This window comes from Panthera tigris, chromosome B1 (genome assembly GCF_018350195.1).
Source record: "Panthera tigris isolate Pti1 chromosome B1, P.tigris_Pti1_mat1.1, whole genome shotgun sequence".
Lineage (NCBI taxonomy): Eukaryota > Metazoa > Chordata > Mammalia > Carnivora > Felidae > Panthera > Panthera tigris.
Genome location: NC_056663.1, coordinates 199,499,989 through 199,520,941, shown reverse-complemented (window position 1 = coordinate 199,520,941; position 20,953 = coordinate 199,499,989). Strand labels below are relative to the sequence as shown.

The 20,953-nt window shown below is 50.5% G+C and overlaps 1 protein-coding gene across 1 annotated transcript in view; it reads left to right on the top strand.

Annotated features, from left to right (window-relative positions):
• Positions 1-17,598: 17,598 nt before the first annotated feature.
• The window catches only part of PPP2R2C (protein phosphatase 2 regulatory subunit Bgamma), a 133,301-nt gene continuing 129,946 nt past the window's right edge, over positions 17,599-20,953 (top strand). The window contains exons 1-2 of the mRNA XM_042984800.1: positions 17,599-17,634; positions 18,527-18,579. Coding sequence (XP_042840734.1) covers positions 17,599-17,634; positions 18,527-18,579 — 89 coding nt within the window. The remainder of the gene's footprint in view (positions 17,635-18,526; positions 18,580-20,953) is intronic.

Sequence of the window (20,953 nt, the reverse complement as noted above, 5' to 3'; positions counted from 1 at the left end):
AGCCACAAAATAGATAAAATGAAATCATTAAAAAATGCTGAATTAATCCCAAAGAAGGCAAAGGAAAAAAAAAAAAAGAGGAAGAGGGGAACAAAGAAAAGTTGGAGGAAATGGAAGACAAATATCAAGATGGTAGATTTAACCCTAACCATATTGGGCGCCTGGGTGGCTCAGTCGGTTGAGCGTCCAACTTCGGCTCAGGTCACGATCTCGCGGTCCGTGAGTTTGAGCCCCGCGTCGGGCTCTGGGCTGACAGCTCAGAGCCTGGAGCCTGTTTCCGATTCTGTGTCTCCCTCTCTCTCTGCCCCTCCCCCGTTCATGCTCTGTCTCTCTCTGTCCCAAAAATAAATAAACGTTAAAAAAAAAAATTTAAGGGGCGCCTGGGTGGCGCAGTCGGTTAAGCGTCCGACTTCAGCCAGGTCACGATCTCGCGGTCCGTGAGTTCGAGCCCTGCGTCAGGCTCTGGGCTGATGGCTCGGAGCCTGGAGCCTGTTTCCGATTCTGTGTCTCCCTCTCTCTCTGCCCCTCCCCCGTTCATGCTCTGTCTCTCTCTGTCCCAAAAATAAATAAAAAACGTTGAAAAAAAAAATTAAAAAAAAAAATTTAAACCTAACCATATCAATAATCACATTAAATGGCATGGTCTGGATATCCCAACTAAGAGGCAGAAAATGATCAGACTGGATGAAAAATTAAGACCCAAATATAGGCAACTCACTCTAAATATAAATACATAAATAGATTAAATGTAAAACAACGAAGAAGATACAGTGTGCTGATTGAACGAAAGATGGAGGGTTATGTTAATCTCAGAGAAGATTTTGCAGTAAAAAATATAATCAGGGCTAAAGAAAGTAATTTCATAATGATAAAGAGAATGCAATAGTCTTAATGTTTATGCATCTAATACCAGATCTTCAAAATACACAAAGCACAAACTGATAGAACTACAAGGAGAAATAGATGAATCCATAATTATGGGTGGAGATCCAATAATCTTCTTTTAATAATTAATAAAGAGTAGAACAAAAACGTGTAAGGAAATAGAAGACACAAACAACATTACTGACCAACTATAACACTTCACCTGTTAAGGACAGAACGCATATTCTTTTCTTCCTTCCTTCCTTCCTTCCTTCCTTCCTTCCTTCCTTCCTTCCTTCTTTCCTTCCTTCCTTCCTTCTTTTTTAAATATAATTTATTGTCAAGTTAACTATCATACAGTGTATACAGTGTGCTCTTGGTTTTGGGGGTAGATATTCTTTTCAAGTACACACCACAGAAAATTTACTAAAATAGACCATACTCTGGGCCACAAAACAAGTTTTAATAGACATAAAGGGATTCAAGTCAGAAAAAGTATGTTCTCTGCTACAATGGAATTAAATTAGAAATCAATAGCAGAAAGAACTCTGGGAAATCTCCAAATATTTGAAAACTATGTAGCACACTTCTATAAATAAAAAAAATTAGAAAGACTTTTATTTGGATGAAAATGAAATTGCATTGTATCGCAATCTTGTGAAATGTTGCTAAAATAATATTTAGAGGGAACCTCAAAGAATTAAACGTCTATACTGGGAAAAAATGTTCTCGAGTCAATTATACTTGCTTTCCTCTTAAGAAACTAGAAAAAGAAAAACAAATTAAGTCTTAAGTAAGCAAAAAAAGGAAATAATAAGGATCAGAACAGAAATTAACAAAATATAGAACAAATAAAATAGAGAAAGTCAATGAAGCCAAAAGCTGAATCTTCCAGATTTTTATCAATAAAATTGATAACCTCTTGCCAGACTGACCAGGACAAGAGAGAAGACAAGAATCATGGGAATCTACCCCTCAAACCAAGAGCACACTGTATACACTGTATGTTAGCCAACTTGACAATAAATTTTATTAAAAAAAAAATGAGAGGGTGACACCACTACAGATCCTACAGATAATAAATTAATAATCATAATTAACTAGGGATTATTATGATAATAATATGAATATGATAATAATTAGGGAATATTTGAATGATTGATTTTTTGCTAATAAATTAAAAATCTTGAATTAGCAAAAAATGATTTTTTGCTAATAAATTAAAAATCTTAGATGGAGTGGGTAAATTCCTTGAAACACACAAACTACAAAAACTTACCGAAGAAGAAAGAAATACACTGAGTAGTTCTATAACTATTAAAGAAATTGAATTTATAATTTAAAACCTTTCAACAAAGAAAACCCCAGGCCCAGTTGGCTTCACTGATGACTTCCGCCAAACATTTAAGAAATAAAAAATGCCAATTCCATACAAGGTCTTTTAGTAAACCAAAGGAGAGGGAATATGTCCCAAATTATTCTGTGTGGCAGCATTACCCTGATATCAAAACCAGATAAAGACTTTATGAGAAAAAGAAACTACATACCATACCAGTATCCCTCACGAACGTCAACACAAAAATTCTTAAATCTAATCCGACAATATAGAAAAAGTGGGTGTGACCGAGGAATGCAAGGTGGGTTTAACATTTGAAAATTGATCAGTGTAACTCACTGTACTTGCAGCCTAAACAAACAAACAAACAAACAACAAATTATAATTTGTATATATAACCATTTGTAGTAGAGATACTATAACCATTTGTAGTAGAGATACAAAAAGCATTTGATAAAACCTAGCCTCTACTGATCAAAGCTCTTAGCAAACTAGGGATAGAAGTGAAGTTCTTAAACTTTATGAAAAATATCTCTGAAAAAGCTACAGACTTACTGGTGAAAGACTGAATACTTTCTCCTCTAAGATTGGGGACAAAGCGAGGACGGCCACCCTCACTACATTTGTTCAACATTTTACTGGAAAGTATAGCCAGTGCAATAAAGCAAGAAAGATAAATAAAAGCCACTGAGATTAGAAAGGAAGAAATAAAACTGTCCTTATTCACAGATGACCTGATTGTCTATAGAGAAATCCAAGGAGACCTACAAAAAAGCTGCCAGAATTAATACATGAGTTTAGCAAGTTTACAGGATGCAAGAGCATTCAGAATTGAAAAACTTCAAATACCATTTAGAGGAGGAATAAATCTGCCATCAGATGTGAAAAACCTACAGACTAGAAATTATAAATCGCTAATGAGAGAAATTAAGAGCTAAATAAGTGAAGAGATGTACCATATTCACGTGTTGGAAGAGTCAGTATTGTTAGCCTTTCAATTCTCCCCAAATTTATCTATAAATTAAACACAATCCAACTGAAATCCCAACATGCTTTTTTGTTTTTTTGTTTTTAGAAACTGACAAACTGACACTAGAATTCATCTGGAAATGCAAAGGTCCTAAGATAAGCACAAGAATAAAGCCAGAGGATGAATATAATCTGATTGAAAGAACTTATTGTAAAACCTCATTAATGGATGCCAAGTTGGACAAGTAGATCTATGGGACAAAATAGAGGCCAGAAATAGATCCCCACACATATGGCAGCTGATACCGCTCATTTTCACCAAAGGTGAAAAAAGAGTTCAGTGAAGAATACACAGACAATTGGAGCTAAGACTGTGTGCACGCGCGCGCGCGCGTGTGTGTGTGTAAAAGTGAACCATAGCTCTCACCAAATACAAGAATTAGTACAAAATGGACCAAATTTTCAAATAGACCAAAATTTGAAACCTAATTCCAGAAAACTTCTAAAATAGGAGTCGACAAACTTTTTCTTAAAGGACCACATAGTAAATATTTTAGGCTTGTGGACATTATGGTCTCTGTTGCAACCACACAATTCTGCCATTGTGGTGTGAAAGTGGCCACAGAAAATACTGAAAGGAAAGGGGGTGGCTGCATTCCAACAAAACTTTATATGCTAATATAGGTAGCTGGTCTGTAGGCCATAGTTTGTTGATACCTGCTGTAGAAGAAAACGTAGAAGAAAAATCTTCATGACCTTGAGTGAATCAAAGATTTCTTAGATATGACATCAAAACAGGATCAATAGAAGAAAAAAATTCATAAATTGGGCTTTATCAAAATTGAAAATGTCTCCTCTTTGAAAGACACCATTAAGAGAATGGGGAAAGCCGTTCTCTTTCTCAAAAGAGAAGGCCCTAGTCTTGGACAAAATCTACAAAACATATATCTGATAAATGGATTGTATCTAGAATATATAAAAAAAAATCATCAAAAGCCAACAATAAGAAAATAACCAACCTAAATGATAAATGGGGAAAATGTCTGAGGAGACACTTTACCAAAGATAATACACGGACAAGCACAGGAACAGATGCACAACATCCTTAGTCACTGGGGTAATGCAAATGTAAAAACCATAGTGAGATGCCACAACATACCTGTTAGAATGGCTCACATAAAAAAGGCTGACTACACCAAATTTTGGCAAGGATGTGGAGGGACTGGAACTCTCATACACTGCTAATGGGAAAGCAAAATGGTATAACCACTTTAGAAACAGTTGGCAAAATGATTTCTATCATATACAAACTATTTCATAAAATATAAAAAGGGAAAGATATATTTATCTCTCTCTCTCTCTCTCTCTCTCTCTCTCTCTCTCTCTCTCTCATCTTATGACTGTAGTGTACACAGTGGGGATACAAGAATGGTTTGAAGATAAAATTGTTAACATAACTCACTCCATCAACAGATTAAAGGCAAAAACCCATTCTATCATATCCATAGATGCAACAAAATAAAGCAATTGGCCAAACAAGAAACATTCACATTTGATAAATTCTGGCAATCTGATAAGCTCCCAGAAAACTAGGGAGGATGGGAAAGGGTGTCTATGAAAACCCAACAGCAAACATTTTTCATGGAAAAACTTCAAAAACATAGCTACACCCACAACAAAGACGCCTGCCATCATCACTGCTTCTCAACCCTACCTTGTAGGAGAATCAATTGGGCTGGATGGCAAATGGGTGAAGGATGGCAAGAAAAAGCCAGAATTGTTTTTAACTGCAGATATGATTGTCTACCTAGAAGATCCAAGAGGATCTGCTTTCAAACTATTAGAACCACATGACGGTTCAACAAAACTGTTCGGTACAAGACAACCTACTAAAACCAATAGCACTCCTCCTGAACAGCAATACCGATGCTTCATTGGTTACAGGCAAACCCCATCCACAAAGGCAGTAAAATCTATAAGGTACTTAAGATCAAATCCAAGGAAAGATATGCAATTCCTTTAGGGAGGTAGTGTAGCAGGTGGTTCAGAGCAGGGCCTCTGACTCAAAATGTCTGGTTTCACATGTAGTCTACTCCTTACTGGCTTGGATAAATTACTTGATTGCCATGCCTCAGTTTCTTTATTTGTAAAAGCAAGACAATAATAATGTCCACCTCATAGGGAAGTCAGAAAGGTTAACTGAATTAAATATAAAGTGTTTAGAACAGTAGCGGTGCATATACATGTATAAATGTTGGCTACTATTATTATGAAGAAAATGACAAAATTTGATTGAAGGACATGAAAAAAAATCTGAATAAATCTGGAGATAGACCATGTCCATGGATGGGACAATTCTGAATCAGAAAGAAAAAAAATTTCTCCTGGTTAGTTGATACATTCTCTACAGTTGCAACTAAAATGCCGACAGAATTTTTAAATGGGATGTGAAAAGGTGAAAATTTATATACAAAAGCAAAGGTCCAAGAATGGTCAAGACATTTTTAAAGAAAACAAGGACTGTACCATTTGGTTTATTTGATATTGACTCTTTATAAAACTATACAATCTAAGGCAGAGTATTACTGGCAGAATCCAGAAATAGACCCACGTGTATATTGAAATAGAAAGGAAGAAGCAGTATAAATCAGCGGGTGAAGGATGAAGCAGTCAAAAAATGATTTGCATATTAAGTTCTTCATATGGAAAAAGTACATAGTTAAGCCTCTGCCTCGCCCCAAACAGAACAGCATGTTCTAGATGGGCTAACATATAAATGTAACAGGACCTTCTGTAGTCTACCTATATAATTGAGGTGGTAGAGAAATATTGATCAAACAAGACACAAAATGCCAAATACTTAAGAGAAAATACAGATAAATTTCACTACATCAAAACGAACAACTTCTGTAGGACAAGAGTACAAAACAGTTATGAGAAAAGCAATAAATTATAAGAGAATGTTTGAAACACACACAGACAGAGGATAGGTAGTAAAATTATATGAGGCTCCAGGGAATCAGTAAGAAAAAAATTCAAGTAACCCAGTGGAGAGATGGGCAGAGAAAGAACGGGTCACTCATCGAAGAAGAAATTGCAGAGGTTAAACGGAAAGATTCTCAAACTCACTCGTAATCAAGAAATGCAAATTAATCAGTCACCACATATCAGCTCCCTCATCAACTTGACACGCATTCAAGTCAACTCCAAGTGTTACAGAGAATATGATACGCTCTGCAGGAGCATAAATTGTTTCTTGATTTGGCAACATGGAGGAGGTTTAAAATGTACAGGTACCAGCACCCAGTGGTCCCTGCTCCAGATGTCCATCCTGGGGAAACCTTTACACGCGAGTATGAAGAAGTAGGTAAAACGATGTCCCTGCAGCATTGTTTAAAGTCCAGAAAGGTTGGAAACAACCTAAATACCCATTAACACGGGTGGAGGGGGATGGGAGAAATAATAAACGAATTGTTGTCACTGGTATGTCACTGGTAAACAACCTACTGTCTAGGGAAAAAGGCCTTAAATTGTAACAGTTGTCGATTTCCGAGATATAAATGCTCCCACCGTGGCTGATTTCTAGCTACCGCGGTGACATCGCTGAACACGGAGTTGGGGAGAGGTGGATACAATCAGCCCCTGGTAAAGGTCCTGGGGGTCGGCTCCGGGACACCATTGATTGTTTTCTTCCAGCATCTAAGATCAATGAAGAGACTAGGTAGAGCCGAAAAAATCATGCTTAGAAAAAAAGCAATTTGCGATGTTATAATCAATAGGGTAATGTTTCTATAAATTTTAAAATTACACAAAATGATACAATGCACTTATACGCGTTAAAGAATAGAACATAGATGGGAAGAAATAAAAAATCTGGGGATAGCGTTTGCCTTTGGAAAGACAAAGCTAAAGGAAGGGCTGCAAAGAACTTCAGCGTATCGTGTGGTTTTCTTTCTTAAATTAAAAAAGCTGAAGCAAATATGGTGGAATCTTGATTCCTTTTTTTTTTAAATTTTTTAAAATTTCTTTTTTTTAACGTTTATTTATTTTTGAGACAGAGAGAGACAGAGCATGAACGGGGAGGGTCAGAGAGAGGGAGACACAGAATCTGAAACAGGCTCCAGGCTCTGAGCTGTCCGCACAGAGCCCGACGCGGGGCTCGAACTCACGGACCGTGAGATCATGACCTGAGCCGAAGTCGGCCGCTTAACCGACTGAGCCACCCAGGCGCCCCTCTTGATTCCTTTTGAATCAGTATTCAAATGGGGGGGGGCGTGATAACACACTCCAGTCTCTATTTATCCGAAGTATCTCATTCACATAAACATAATGCAAAACTAAAGTACGATTATGATTATGTAAAAACAAAACTCCCCTGAAAAGCCATCCAAAAAGGTTTCGGTCACTGTGTTTGGATTCTGGACCACAGCTTTTCTACTGTCCTTGATTTCCACATTCTGTCTCATGAATAGGTGTGACTTGTGTAGTGGCAGGAAGCCACCAAGCTTTGAGTGTTGGGCCAGGTGGTGGCTCCGGGCCCGTCCGTACTGGCATCTCTATTTGATGGGTCTTAGCGCATGTCAGAATTCTTGGACGGTCTCCACCCGAGGCACCGTGAATCGACTTGGGGTCAGTGGGTGGGTTTTCGTCCAGAATTTCCTGTGAGAAGATCCACCCTGGCACTGTTCCAGGAAGCCTCTACAGCGTGAAACAGATGGTTCATAGTGCTGGGAGGAACCTTGAAGCTCCACGTTGGCCCCACGGTGGCCACAGAGGGAAAGGGGGCAAGAAGTAGTCACGTGGGTACCAGCTAAGCTTTGGATTCACAAGACTTGGCAAGGCTCTGCCACTTACCAGCTAGGTGCCTTGGGAAAAGTGACGTGGTCCCTGTTTTTGTGTTTGCTTCTGTTTCCATTTCTGCAGCGAGTCCTGTAGTAGGTTGTGTTACTGTGCAAACTATTTGCGACCCCTCCTTGGGGGAGGATTGGACTTGTGTGCTCCGTTGAGGTCATGCGGCCACAGGACCTACCGTGCCCCTCCTTGCCCTGTTGGACTCGTGAGTGGTGGTTACGGGACTTACTTGGGGGCAACGAAGCTGCTCCCAGAGTAAACATGGCAGGGATCAGAGGTACAGCCAACTTGCGATGTGCATGGACCATAAGTGAGACCCTATTCTGTCAGGCACTGCGTGGGGAGGGTCGTCCACTGCTGTGATACCACCGAGTCCATTCTGGCTGAGAGTGCTCGTGTCCGGAGGACAGGATGGGATAATGTCCGTGACGTGCATAGCCACCACGTGGCATACAGGGACGTTGAAGTCAGAACAGGAGCGGTCATGCGCAGCTACCAACAATCCATAAATTTTGGCCACCAAACACATCATGTTTATTTCTCACTCACATCACGCATCTTATAGGGGGTCCCTGTCCTTTGTGGTCATTCAGGGGCCCCTGCTGATGGAGACTCCGTCTTGATGGGTCTTTTTTCAAGACCCTGAGTCAGGAGGGAAAAAAAGAAGCACACTCAGGCTTGTAAAGCTCCGACTCCAAAGAGACGCGGGTCACTTCCCTCTCTTTTCACTGCCCAAAGCAAGTCTCACGGCTATGCCCGGTTGCATAAAAGGGACGGGAGAGCAAATCCGCTCCGTGTACAAGAGGTGGGAAGTAGGGTATGTGAGGTGGGCACTGCGACCTCCATGGGGCCACTCCGTGAACGGCGGCTGGCGCTGGACTTACTGTGCATCGTGACCTTCAGGCTGACTCCCAATGGGGAAAAGTGCCACGTGGACCACATTCTAGGCAGGGGACGGGCATGCACAATGCAGACTCTGGGAGGCACCTGCCCTGCTCTGGAGACGGCCGGTGTTCAGGCGGAACACGACGCAGCCAGGGGACTAGCCAGAGATACGCTTCGGAGCTCTCAGTGAACACCTCTGGATTTGGACGTTAGCCTGTGGCAGCCGGGAGCCTTGAAACATGGTGAGCAGGAAAGTGAGCGGGGCCAGCTTTCGGCCCAGGTGAGGGAGGGGTGAACCCCTGAGTTCCGGCGGGGCGGGGAGGATGGTGGGAAGAGGTGGGTTTGTGGGCTCTGTCTGAGGGCCAGTCAGCAGGACTGGAAGCTCGACAGGACGTGATGGCTTGAGGGGGACAGGTGGAAAGATAAGTCCAGCCTGTCCCGAAACTGGTTGTGGGAGAGGTTGGAGGGGGTGAATGGCTCAAGTTACAAGCAACGCCAGCACTTTGTTTCAGGAGGTTTTTTGGAGCGGCAGGAACTCTCTTGTGTCACCTCCTCGGTCAGCTCTTTGACCTCTGTTGCTAAAGCTCAGCATGCATAGACCCCCTCGTCCACGATCCCCTGCCGACTACACACCGGCCACAGAAGGGAGCACAGGTGCATGCCGACACAGGGCCGTATCCATAACAACCTCCAAACCTAACGCGAGCGAGGCGCCCACCCACAGGAGAAACAGCAGCGTGTTTCCACAGCGGAATATTAGACAGCAATGAAAAATGAATAGATCACAACCACAAATACGCAGTACGGAGCGAACCTTAGAAACATAATGTTGAACAGAACCAGATCCCAAAACATTCATGTCGTGTGATTCTATTTGTAGAAAGTCCCTCCCCACCTCCCCCCCCGCCCCGATAAAATCACAGTGTTAGAAGTCAAGATGGGGCTACCTGTGGGGTGGACCGAATGGGCTGTCAGGGGGCCTCTGGAGGGTGCCAGTGTCTTCTTTTCTTGACTGGGCTGGCAGTTAAACAAGCGTTTACTCCGCGACAGTTCACTGAGTCGCACATCCAGCTTTTGTGCACTTTTCTGCACACAAACTAAACATCAGTCGAGACCAGGCAGATGGAGACAAAATATTGCAGGGACCACCAGAAGGGGCATAACTTGGTAAGCGGCTGAGAGGCAGGAGAAGGTGGGGTCGCTGAAGCAGAGGGGAGGAGGGGCCGGGAGGCCCGCAGGGTGGAGGCTGCTGAAAGGTCAGCTAAGGGAGGAGGCCATCGACTCCTGCACTGGCTCCAGGAACAGGACAGTCGTTCCCAACCCTCTGGAGACCAGTTTCCCTTTGGGGAGGCAGGGTGGGATTGGTGGAGGGCTCTAGCAGCGAGTGTGGGGGGCGGTGCGGAAGAGGAGATGGTGACTGTAGATGTGTCCTTTGGCACTCTGGTCCCAAAGCGGGGGAGGGCACCATGCTGGCAGCTGGAGGGAAGGCAGTCAGGACTGTTTTTATCGTGGAAAAGACCCAAGCAGGCTTTGCCGCGGGGAACCCCTAGGGGAACTGCTGGCAAACCCTTATCAGGGAGGTCGTCTCTACTCCCACTTTGTACAATAGTCCCCCTCGCCATTCATCTCCGTCCCCCTACTCCCTTCCTCCTCTTCCCTGGGTCCTGGCCTCTATGTTATCCGCTCACTTCACCTAATTGATCACGGCCCGCTAAGAGGTCAAACCCATGGGAGCAGGGAGTTTTACCTGTTCGGTTCCCCCTATTATCCCTACTCAACAAACATCTGTCGTGGATGAATGAATGGGGAGGTGTCCTGCAGAGAGAGGGGGTGGGGAAGGGAGGACCAAGGGTGGGGATCTGGAGCTCGGGAAGGGGGCAGGGCACTGAGGGGCAGGGAGTTTGCAGACAAGAAGTGGAAGCAATGGATTGCATGGTGGGGGGGGGCGGTGAGTGTGGGTGGGGTGGGCAGGAGGTAGAGGGAAGAGCCTTGGTTCTGATGGGGGGGGGGAACGGTGCTTCAGGAGAACTAAGGAGACAGTCTGGAGGAACTGCAGGAAGTCAGAGAGGACCTCGGGGGTGGAGGGTGCGGAGGGCTGATGTTGTGCCCCGGGGCCCAGCAAGGTTGGAGACCACCAACTCGGGGGTCCCCTGCTTGGCCCAGAAGCTGACCAAGAGGTCGTGCTTGCTGGGCCCGCTCCCGGTCAGGACTTGAACCCAGCCTGTGTCTTCCAGAGCCATTTTGCTACACTGAGCCAGAGAGGTGAGCGGGGTGTGGGCAGAGAGCGGGGGTGCTGGGTTCTGGATGTGAGGTTTGGGCAGCCCAGGCACGAGGGAGAGGGCAGGAGGGGCCGGGCTGGTGGGCGAGACGGCACGTGGATGCCAGCCTCCTTCGCCACAATGCGGAGGTGCGTCCTGAACACATCTCACCTGCGCTTACCCATCCTTGCACTGAGCCTGCATACCTGTGCTTTGAGGCGGACCCGGTGAAAAAGCTGAGGCTGGGAAGAGTGTGGGGTCACTCAGGAAGCAGGTGGTGGTGCTGGCAGAGACCCCAGGACGCTGTGGGGTCCTTTCCATCACAGCCAGCAGGGGTGGGGGGGGGGTGGGCGGACCTCCTCCTAGGTCCATTCTGGGCATTTCTGCCGCATGAAAGCCCAGCTCTAGCTGCCAAACACCCACTCCCCAGCGAGAATCCTCAGGCTGCCTCCCCTGCCCCGTCTTCATGACCCCGCCCTCCTGCCCCTGCCCCTCCTGGCCCCACTGCAGTTTGGGGGAGCTGCGCGGAGTCCCCAGAAGTCCAGCTGAGAGAAGCAGAGCTTCACAGAATTGTGGGGCTGGGACCTCCTGGCTCCCTCTCCCAGCTGGGGCTGAAGGCCCTCAACATTTGGGGCTCCTCCCAGGCAGTCTCCGCCTTCCCTCCCCCTCCCTTTCCAAAGAGGTTTTGCTGAGTACCTAGGAAGGTACTGGGGAGGGGGGGTGTCGATCCTTCCCTCCCCACCCTCTGAAGCTCCCCGGTGAGGCCTGTGCCCCCGCAAGGGACTCGATCCTTCAGGCAAAGGCTTAGCTTGGACAAAAGAGGAGACATACTTTTTGAGGGCCTGATCTGCGCCAGGCACCACGCGCAATGCGGGGCCACACTGGTGACTCAGGGAAGGGAGGCAGGGAGGGTCCTGCTGGGCGGAAGTCCTGGGCTTGGAGGAGAGGGAGACAGGTAGAGGCATCCGTTTTCCAGCCTGTTTCTGGAGTGCACCCAGCGGTGCTTGCACGCTTTATCTTCCCAGTAAGTAGAGAGATGAGCCGGAGGACCGATCATGGAGCTCTGCCTGGAGGAAGCCAGCTAGCCCAGGCAGCTCACCCCGAGTTCTACCTCATCGGTGGCCGATTCTCCCCGCCCCTCCCGCCCTCCCCAACCCCCCCCCCCCAGCTTCTTCCCACGGCTCCAGTTTTGCGCTCCAGAGAGTCCTCAACTTGTCTGACCCACCCTCTTCTGCCAACGAAGGGGACCCTTGTCCGCCCCCCCGTCCCCACTTCTAAAGTCTTCCAGGCTCCGAGGTGCCACCTTCGGCTGCCCCCCACCCCCACCCCCCATCCCCTCCCTGTCCTTTCGGTAGCTGCCCTTCTGCCCCACCTCTGCTAACCCCTCCGTCGTTGGGCATCTCTCTTCCATAATTTCGGCACCTGGGCGGCCAAGGTGCCCCCGCAAAAGCTCAGCTGACCAGCGCCCTCCCCCCGCCCAGGTGGCCATCTCCGTCCTCCCTCCCCCGCCGGGCACTTCCAGCCACCAAAGGCGCCCACCCGCGGGGCCCGGAGCACAGCGGTGCCTCCCCCGCCGGGGCGCGGCTCCACCTGCAGGGCGCTGGGCGGCAGGCGCGCGGCGGGCGGCGCGGGCCGCGGGGGCGGAGGAGCGGGCGGCGCGAGGGAGGGGCCTGCGGAGCGGCGGCGGCGGCGGCGGCGGCGGCCCCAGCCCGCGCAGCCCGGCTCGGCCCCGGCTCGGTCGGCGCAGCGCCGCGCGCGTCCCCTCCCGCCGCCGCCGCGCAGCCAGGCGCCCCGGCACCAGGCCGCCGCCGCCGCCGCCGCCGGGCGCACGACGCAGCGCGCACCGGCCGGGATGCGCGCCCGGGCCCCGGCCCGCCCCCACCCGCGGCCGCCGCCCGCCCGCCGCGCGCTCGCCTGACCGCGGCGCCCGCCCCGGCCGCCCCGCCCGTCCCCGGCCGCCCCCCCCCCTCCCCGGCCGCGATGCCCGCCCCCCGGGGCCCCGGCGGCCCGCGCCCCTGCTAGGCTGCGGCGGCATGGCCCGCGCGCCCGGCGCGACCTCTGCGGATTGCATCGGTGTGTGGCGGCGGGGCATGCCCAGGGCACCGGGCACGGCCTTCAATGGGCGAGGACACGGACACGCGGAAAATTAACCACAGCTTCCTGCGGGACCACAGCTATGTGACTGAAGGTAACGTACGTGTTGTCTGAGGCCCCCTCCGGCCGGCCGCGGCGTGGGGATGCCGTCGCACCGAATGCCCTCCGAAGGTTTGGACCGCGCGCTGTGTGTCGTGTCCCCCCCCCCCCTCCCCCGCCCCACCCCACCCCACCCCACCCTATCCCACCCCGCCCCGGGTCCCGGAGGGAGGGAGCCCGAGGGCGCCGGCCTCCGCTTCCCAGCGCCCTCCTCCGCGCCGCCCTCCGGCCGGCAGCTTTCGACCCCCAGGCCCGGAGGCATCCCGAGTCGGCCGTGGCCGTCATTTGTAGAAAGGCCATTCCTGCGGCTAATCTGGCGAAGAAATCCGGGGAAATTAAATGGTTTAGAATCCTGGGTTGGCCATTTCAGCCCTGCCCAAAGCCTACAGAATTTTCTAGGCTTCCCACTCCCCGGAGACGAAGAGGGATCCGAGGGTGTGTGTGTGTGGGGGGGGGAAATCCATTTCCAGATTCCCCCCAGAGGCTCGCTGTCCTGGGCCCCTCCCTGTGCCTCCGGAGGCAGGGGCCCTTCCTGGGTGGGAGAAGGCGGCTGGTTTGGGGTTGGTCTTTTATACCTGGTGAGTTATACTGACATAGGAGGAACTGGCCCCAAACTGTCAGAATTTTCCCCCCAAAAGTGGGGCATGCCATCCCGAAAGGGCCCGGCGTTTGAAATCCCCCAAATCGGCCCTAGAGGCCCAAGCCCAACCCCCACCCCGAGATGGTGGGATCCAGAGGGTCGGGGCCCAGTGACTTCCAAGGGTCTCTCTTCTCCCTCCACCTTGCCCGGAGAACGGTGGGGACAGGTCCCAAGCCGCAGCCAGGGGCCCGCGGAGCGAATCCTCGATTTGAAGATGGGGATAGCTAGCCGCGGGGTGGCAGTATGCATCAGTGAGGACACTTGTGCTGGAGACCTTCCCGGGTTTAGGGACCGTGAGCACCTTGCCTAGGGGTTGCTGGACTGGCCGCCTACGTGTTCGTGGGTTTGCAGCGAGAGGTCCCCGGGTGGGTGCCCCGGTGGGAGGGGCCCCGGGCATCGCGGTCCGCGGGGGCTGGTGCGCTTGGGTGCCGCTGTCAGGGAACCTGTGTGGGCTTGGCGCCGGTGACTCTGACTCCTGGGTGGCGTCCGATGCTCCGGTGCCTGGCTCCACCGGAAATGAGGCCGAGCGGGTAGCCGGGGCCCTTGCGGAGGAGGCCGGGGAGCGTCGGGCCAGCGAGGGGCGGGTGGGACCCCTGCGTCCCGGCCCGGAGAGCAGAGGCAGGGTGTGTAACCTGGGAGGAGGGACGCTGAGGGGCGGCGCTTCCCGCTCCCCGGAGGAGAACCGCTGAGTCATGCTTTGCTGATGGGGGAGGGGGTGGCGGGAGGAGGCCGCGCAGCCGGGCCGGGTGAGGGCTCGGGCCCCCAGCTAGGGCTTTCTGGGGCCCAGGGAGCTGAAAGCGGCCCTTTGTCGCCTGCCTTGGTGAGGTTGAGGAAGAATCGGCGAGTTCTTTCTGCTGGCAGGCTGCTGAGCACAGAGGGTGAAGGAGGCCTCTGGGCTGCTGGCAGGTGCCCCAGTGGCCTGGCTCCGGCCGAGAGGGCATCTTGGCAGGTCATTCTGGTCTGGCTTTGTGCAGGAAGCCTGAAGCCTGTTTTCTCCTCTCGCATGGAGGCGGATGGGACAGGACGCGGGACTTGGTGATTAAAAGTAAAAAGCACCATGCCTCACCCCCAGTGGGCTTGAGCAAAGACGAGTTCCTTCTTCACCCTGTCTCCCCCCGGCCTGCTTGCTTTCATAAATTTAAAAGCTCTTAGCGGAGGAGAGCAAGGGGCCAGTGGATACTTGGAGTAAGAAGTGCTTTTAATTCCTCCTCATTCATTCAACAAATACTTAGCTCCTATGTGCCAGTCACTGTTGTAGCCCCCGCGGGTCTAGACAAAGATGCTGCCCTTGGGCAGCCTGTATTCTAGAAGGGAGCTCTGTGCGTGGTATTGAGGGGAAGCTTTTCCACCAAGTCTTGGTCTCCCCATCTGTAAAATGGGAGTGAATGATAACCATCTTGCCTACAAGGTCTTGGGGTTTCTGGGAGGGTCCGGCGGACTGGCGGATGACGGAGCCATCTTGGAACAGGAAATTGTCAGGAAATTGTCAGCTGGCAGTTGAAGTATGTTAAGCACCTGCTGTGTGCTGGGGCCTCACTCAAGATACCGCATACACCATACCCCCGTTCTATAGATAAAGAAGTCAGGGTTTGACCTTGTCGGTGTCCCAGGCTGAGTGCGTGTGTAGGGCATAGGGCTCGGGGGGCTGGGATGCAGAGGAACAAGAGGGTCTAGCAGAGGAAGCAGTGACAGTCATTGTTGGAATCCTATGAGATTTCTGGCCTCCCTACGTGAAAACAGACTTTCACAACGTTGCGCCCTGCATTTTGTGCTCGGAGACCAGGGTAGGTCACAGATTTGGGTGTCAGACAGACTTGTGTTCAAATCCTGCTTCTGACTCTTCACAGGCTGTGTAATCTGGGACAAGTTATTAAACCTTTCCGAGCTTCACTTTCTCCCTTCGTACAGGGGGAGATAATAATAACAAGCCTTACGTTATTATTATTAGGATGATCAGTGATTATTGCGCTAATGTAGAAAACATCAGCACAGTGCTTGGTCTATTGGAGGCATTTGATAAATGGTACTGCTATAATTTAAAAGGCTTCTGGAAGAGCTTCATGAGCAAATAATGGAGGCTGAGATCTTGCAAAAGACCCAGGTGTACAAATTCTTTTTCCACCTGGTCATTTGGCCCACAAACACTCACTCACTACACTCCAGTGGCTCTGGTCTACTTCCTGCTCCTTAAGCAGGTCATTTTTTTTTTTTTTTCCTTGCTTCACAGCCTTTGCACTGGCTGTGTTCTCTATCTAGAATAGCCACCTCCTGCCCTTCTCATAGCTGGCTCCTCCTCAGCCTTTAGATCTCAAGTCAAACGTCGTCTTTGCCTATGGGAGTCCTGCTCGAATTCCTCAATCTCTTATAAAATCTCAAATACTTTGGGAAGAGTTTAGGTTTTGTTAGTCATTCACACCTTGGTATGAATTAGAGCAGCTTTTTTTTTTTTTTTTTTTCTTTTTCCTCAACTCTTGGCTCATCTCAGCTGATCGAGGGTTGTGATCACTAAGCATGGATGCAGGCCACCCTGGGGCACAGAGAACTTGGAAAGGTTGGGTGGGTGTTGGGGAGGGCAGTATCGTTGAGTCTCTCCAGACAGTAGAAGGACCTGGACCCTTGAGAGAGGGTCCCCAGGGGTAGGAGAGTGCCAGGAAGTCTCTGTGTGTTTAGACTTTTCTCAAGAGCCAGATGTGGCCCAGGAGGGGCGCTTCCTGGCTGTGTTCCCTTGCTGCAGCCACGGAGCTCAGCTTTTGGATGAGTGAAATAGGCGTTTCTAGGTTAGTCTGGTCTGCAAGCCCCTTCATCCCCTTTCACGCAGCAGCGTTTCCCAAGCCCATTCGCTACTGGCTCTGGCCCTGGGCAGACGTGGGGGCTCCCAGCCCATAGGAGGCGGCACATGCTGAAGAGAGAGTTGGTGGCAGTGACTGGGTGTCTTTGGGAAGGAGCAGTCACTCCCAGGTGCCTGCAGGTTAAGGCACCTGAGGGCACACTTTTCTGCCAGGACCACAGTCCCCTCCCTGGAGTATCTCAGCCATTAAACTCTGTCATCTCTGCCTTTTACATCCATGGAAAGAAAGGTACCTCCGTCTCCCTGACCCCGTATCCCTGCCTTCCTCGTGTGCTGCATGTGGTTCAGAGCCACCTGTGTGTCCCCGTGGATTGTATGGTTGAGAGATGAAGCAGGGCTCAGAGGAGGAAGGGGTAAGGTCGGGAGGGTGTCCCAGGCCTGTCTGAACCCAGCATTTGGGCAGTTTCCACAGCATGGAATTGTCTTCCTGGTTCAAACTGGTTGAGCGGGGATAATGTCAGCTTTCTGCCCACGCCTAGACTACGCCGGAGAGGCATGCTTTGTGGGAGACCAGGGTTCATCCAAATTTGCCCCCACGTTGGGGCTGTTGAGGCTGATCTCCCCAATACCCAGCGCCTCACCCCACAAGAGCATCGTGGTTCTCACCCAGAAACCTGTGGCCAGAGGCCGGGCCAGCTTGGTCCGAGGCTAATGCGTCCCTCTTGCAGTGACTGGTTCTAGAACGGACATGGGAACCAGTTCTGGAGGTCGCATGGAAGCTGGTTTCTCTCTTGGAAGGAGCAGGGAGGCTCCCATGGTTGCCAGCAGCCCCCCTGAGACCATGAAGCGGGTAAGTCCTAAGCCAACAATGCTGACGGTGTCTGAGCAGAGAGTGAGTGGCAGCAGGGGACATTGTGACTCCGTGGGTTAACCAGGCCTGATGTCCACCCGTCTCTGGGCTTCCATTCCCATGAGCTGCCACACTTCCTCTTTGCTGCACACCTTAAGCTGAGCCTCTGTGCCTGGTAGCCAACAAACCCCCTTTCCTGGTTATCTGGAAGACCGGGAGCCTGCCCCGTCACTCCTGGCTAAGATTTGAGACCCAGGAAACCAAGAGGGAGTTTGATGTGTTCACTTTCTGTGTTAGGAATCCTGTTGGATGTGTTTTATTGCACTCAAGTCAGGGCTGCTGAGTTCTGGCTTCCCTTCCTCGGCCCTCCTGAGGAGGCATTCCAGCCAGATGAGTTCTCCCAGGAGACCTGCATTCCCGGTGGGGTCTGACTCTGGGTTCGTCATCTCGACCAGGTCACCCCGTGTCTCGGACCCCCAGCGTCTTCTCTGGATTGCTGCTCGCTTGAAATGAGAGATGCACAGTTTGTTTGATGTTATAAACGTGTCCGTCACATGCTACGTGCATGTGTTCCTTCGTGGGAGGAACACTGTCTGTGAGCCCAGGGCTTTAAATGGCTCGGTGTGTGTGAACACGCCCAGCCCAGGGCCTGGGGCCCAGTCAGTACTTAATAAACGTCGTCTGCCAACGGTTAGAGTTAGGATAGCCTAGAACCATCGCCAGACTGGCTAGCCCAACCCCATCGCCACTCCACGGGGAAATGGAGGCTAAGAGGGGGTCGCTCATGGCGTTTCCCTGAAGCCAGCCCAGAGGGAGAGTGGGGGGAGCCAGCTTTCGGTTGGAAATCAAGCTGGGGACTGCTGGGCCTTCACCCCCATTGCTCCCCTTTCAGAATATCACTTCCATGAGCAGTCCTGGACTTTCGCAGACTCACACTGTCTCCATGTCAGGGGTGGGGGGGGCAGTGAGAGAGGCTGGGTGTTCTCTGTTCAGTCGCGCCACCTCTCTGAGCCTCAGTTTCCTTACACTGGGTTGTCACACGGCTCTAAGGAGCAAAGGCTGTGTGGACTCCACCGTTGAGTGGGTTGGCCCCCACAGCCCCCTCCCTGTAAGCAGCTCACTGGTTTATTTTTATTTTTTTATTTAATTTAGTTTTGTATGTTTACTTATTTTTTGAGAGAGAGAGAAAGAGAGAGAGAGAACAAGCAGGGGAGAGGCGGGGGGGCGGGGGGACAGAGCATCCGAAGTAGACTTTATGCCCACAGCACAGAACCCTATGCAGGGCTCAAACTCACGAACCGTGAGATTGCGACCTGAGCTGAAGTCAGAGACTTAACCGACTGAGCCACCCCGGCGCCCCGAAGGCAACTGTTTAAATTCAGCAAGAGATTATAGGAGTTTTCCAGCGCTTGGCAGTCTGTGCCATCCGGGCAGTCACGTGGGGCCCCACGCCCGGAAGGACCGGATTCTGGTTTTGTGCTCTGCTGTCGCCGTGTGGAGTTTTTATCATCTTCTCTCCGGACCCATGCTTTGTAGGCGACGTCTGATGGGGGCAGCGGAGTGGACGCCCGAGCAGAGATGATGCGTGCAGCACGTGTGGCAGCTGCTTTGTGCCGCTGCTACACACACCTTGTGTTTGCTTCGAGCGTCGCTGAGCTCCCACACGCGCGGGCCGCCACATTCTGTGCTTCCGCAGCGGGTCGGCTGACGGCCCGGAGAAGCCACGCTTTTCCACTTGAACCAGACTAGATTCAGCGGCAGAAAGGAGGCAGTGACGTGCTAAGGAGCACGAGGGACCAAGGAGCCCTGCCGTCCCCTCCTCCCCGCATTCCGTCCTTGCGTGAGTTAATCACTGATGCTGAAAATAATGACCCAGAAGGAAAGGACAGGAGGGGACAGCCCTAGTCCTTCCCTTTCAATCCTTATTCATCACTGAGCCAAGGGTAGAGGCGTGTGTGTAGAATGTGCAAGCATCAAAAAGTGAAACGAGGGGCGTCTGGGTGGCTCAGTGGGTTAAGCGTCTGACTTCGGCTCGCGTCATGATCTCACAGTTCGTGGGTTCGAGCCCCACATCAGGCTCCATGCTGACAAAGCCTGGAGCTGCTTCAGATTCTGTGTACCCCCTGCACACCCCCCCAAAAAACTAATAAACCTTAAAAAAAAGAAAAAACAGCTAAATGAAACCAGATGAGCTGTTTGGGTTAGCACCCACACTGCCCTGGTGAGAATGAATACGGTACCCACGCGGGTAGGAGCCCCCAGATACGAATTGTGTGTTTCCGTGAGTCTGCATTCCCGTTAAATGCTCTTGTGTTCACACTTAACGCTGGAATTGCAGAACAGAATGGTGACTGGCAGAATTCACGCTGATAACTTAAACGTTTAGTTTTTCTGTCGGCGTTACGTAGCAAATAACACTGCGGCGAGTTATGGGGAAAGTGAAAAAGGTTTATGTTTTAGTTCCTCTGGCTTTTTGAACCGGGTGCTCTGCATTTGCATTTTGCACTGGGCCCTACAAATGGTAGAACTGGCCCTCCTTTACTATATGGGACAGGCTGGCATTTCCAGGGGGCAAGAATCCTTGGCCCGCCTCCCACCACCCCCTTGGCTTTTGGGATTGGTAGAGAACTGGTGAGAGCCTGTCACCCATTGGGCAGCTTTTCCCTATTGGGCGGGGTTAAAGTATTAAAGGTCCCTGCTCCTCCCCTACCCGCTGGGGCTGGCACTCCTTGGGCTGTTCCAAGGAGGGGATGCCAAGTGTCTCATTTCAGATTCCAGCCTTTCGACCTGTGTCCCCACAGCCCTGAACTGAGGGGCAGTAGAGGAGGGGTCCCTAGCTCCCCATGCCCCCCACCCCCCCCATTACCATTAATAAAGCAGATTCTTTTGATTTCTCTCTTCTTGGCTACCTCCCCTGTGTGGCCTCAAATCCTAGCGGCAGGGAGGGCTGCCTAATGGTTACCTCAGTCCCGCCCCAGACTCCACGGCTTTATTCCTGTGATAGATACGCCATAGTTCAATTAATCACCCCCATTGTTGCATAATTAGGTGGCTTGTTTTTCTGGTATAACACCGAGTGAACGAACACTGTTTGCTATGAAGATACTCTACGCCCAACTCCCAACCCCGAACAGCTTCGGAATAATTTCTTCAGAGAGAACCCTGTGCGTGCAGTGTCATGCGAAAATGATGAACGCGTTTGGTGTTCTCGACGCATGTCGCCAAGTTATGCTCCAGAAAGTGTTGCTGTTTTTACCACGTGCTGATCAGCACTCGATACCCTAACGTGTTTGACCTCTGCAGATATCACAGATGAAAA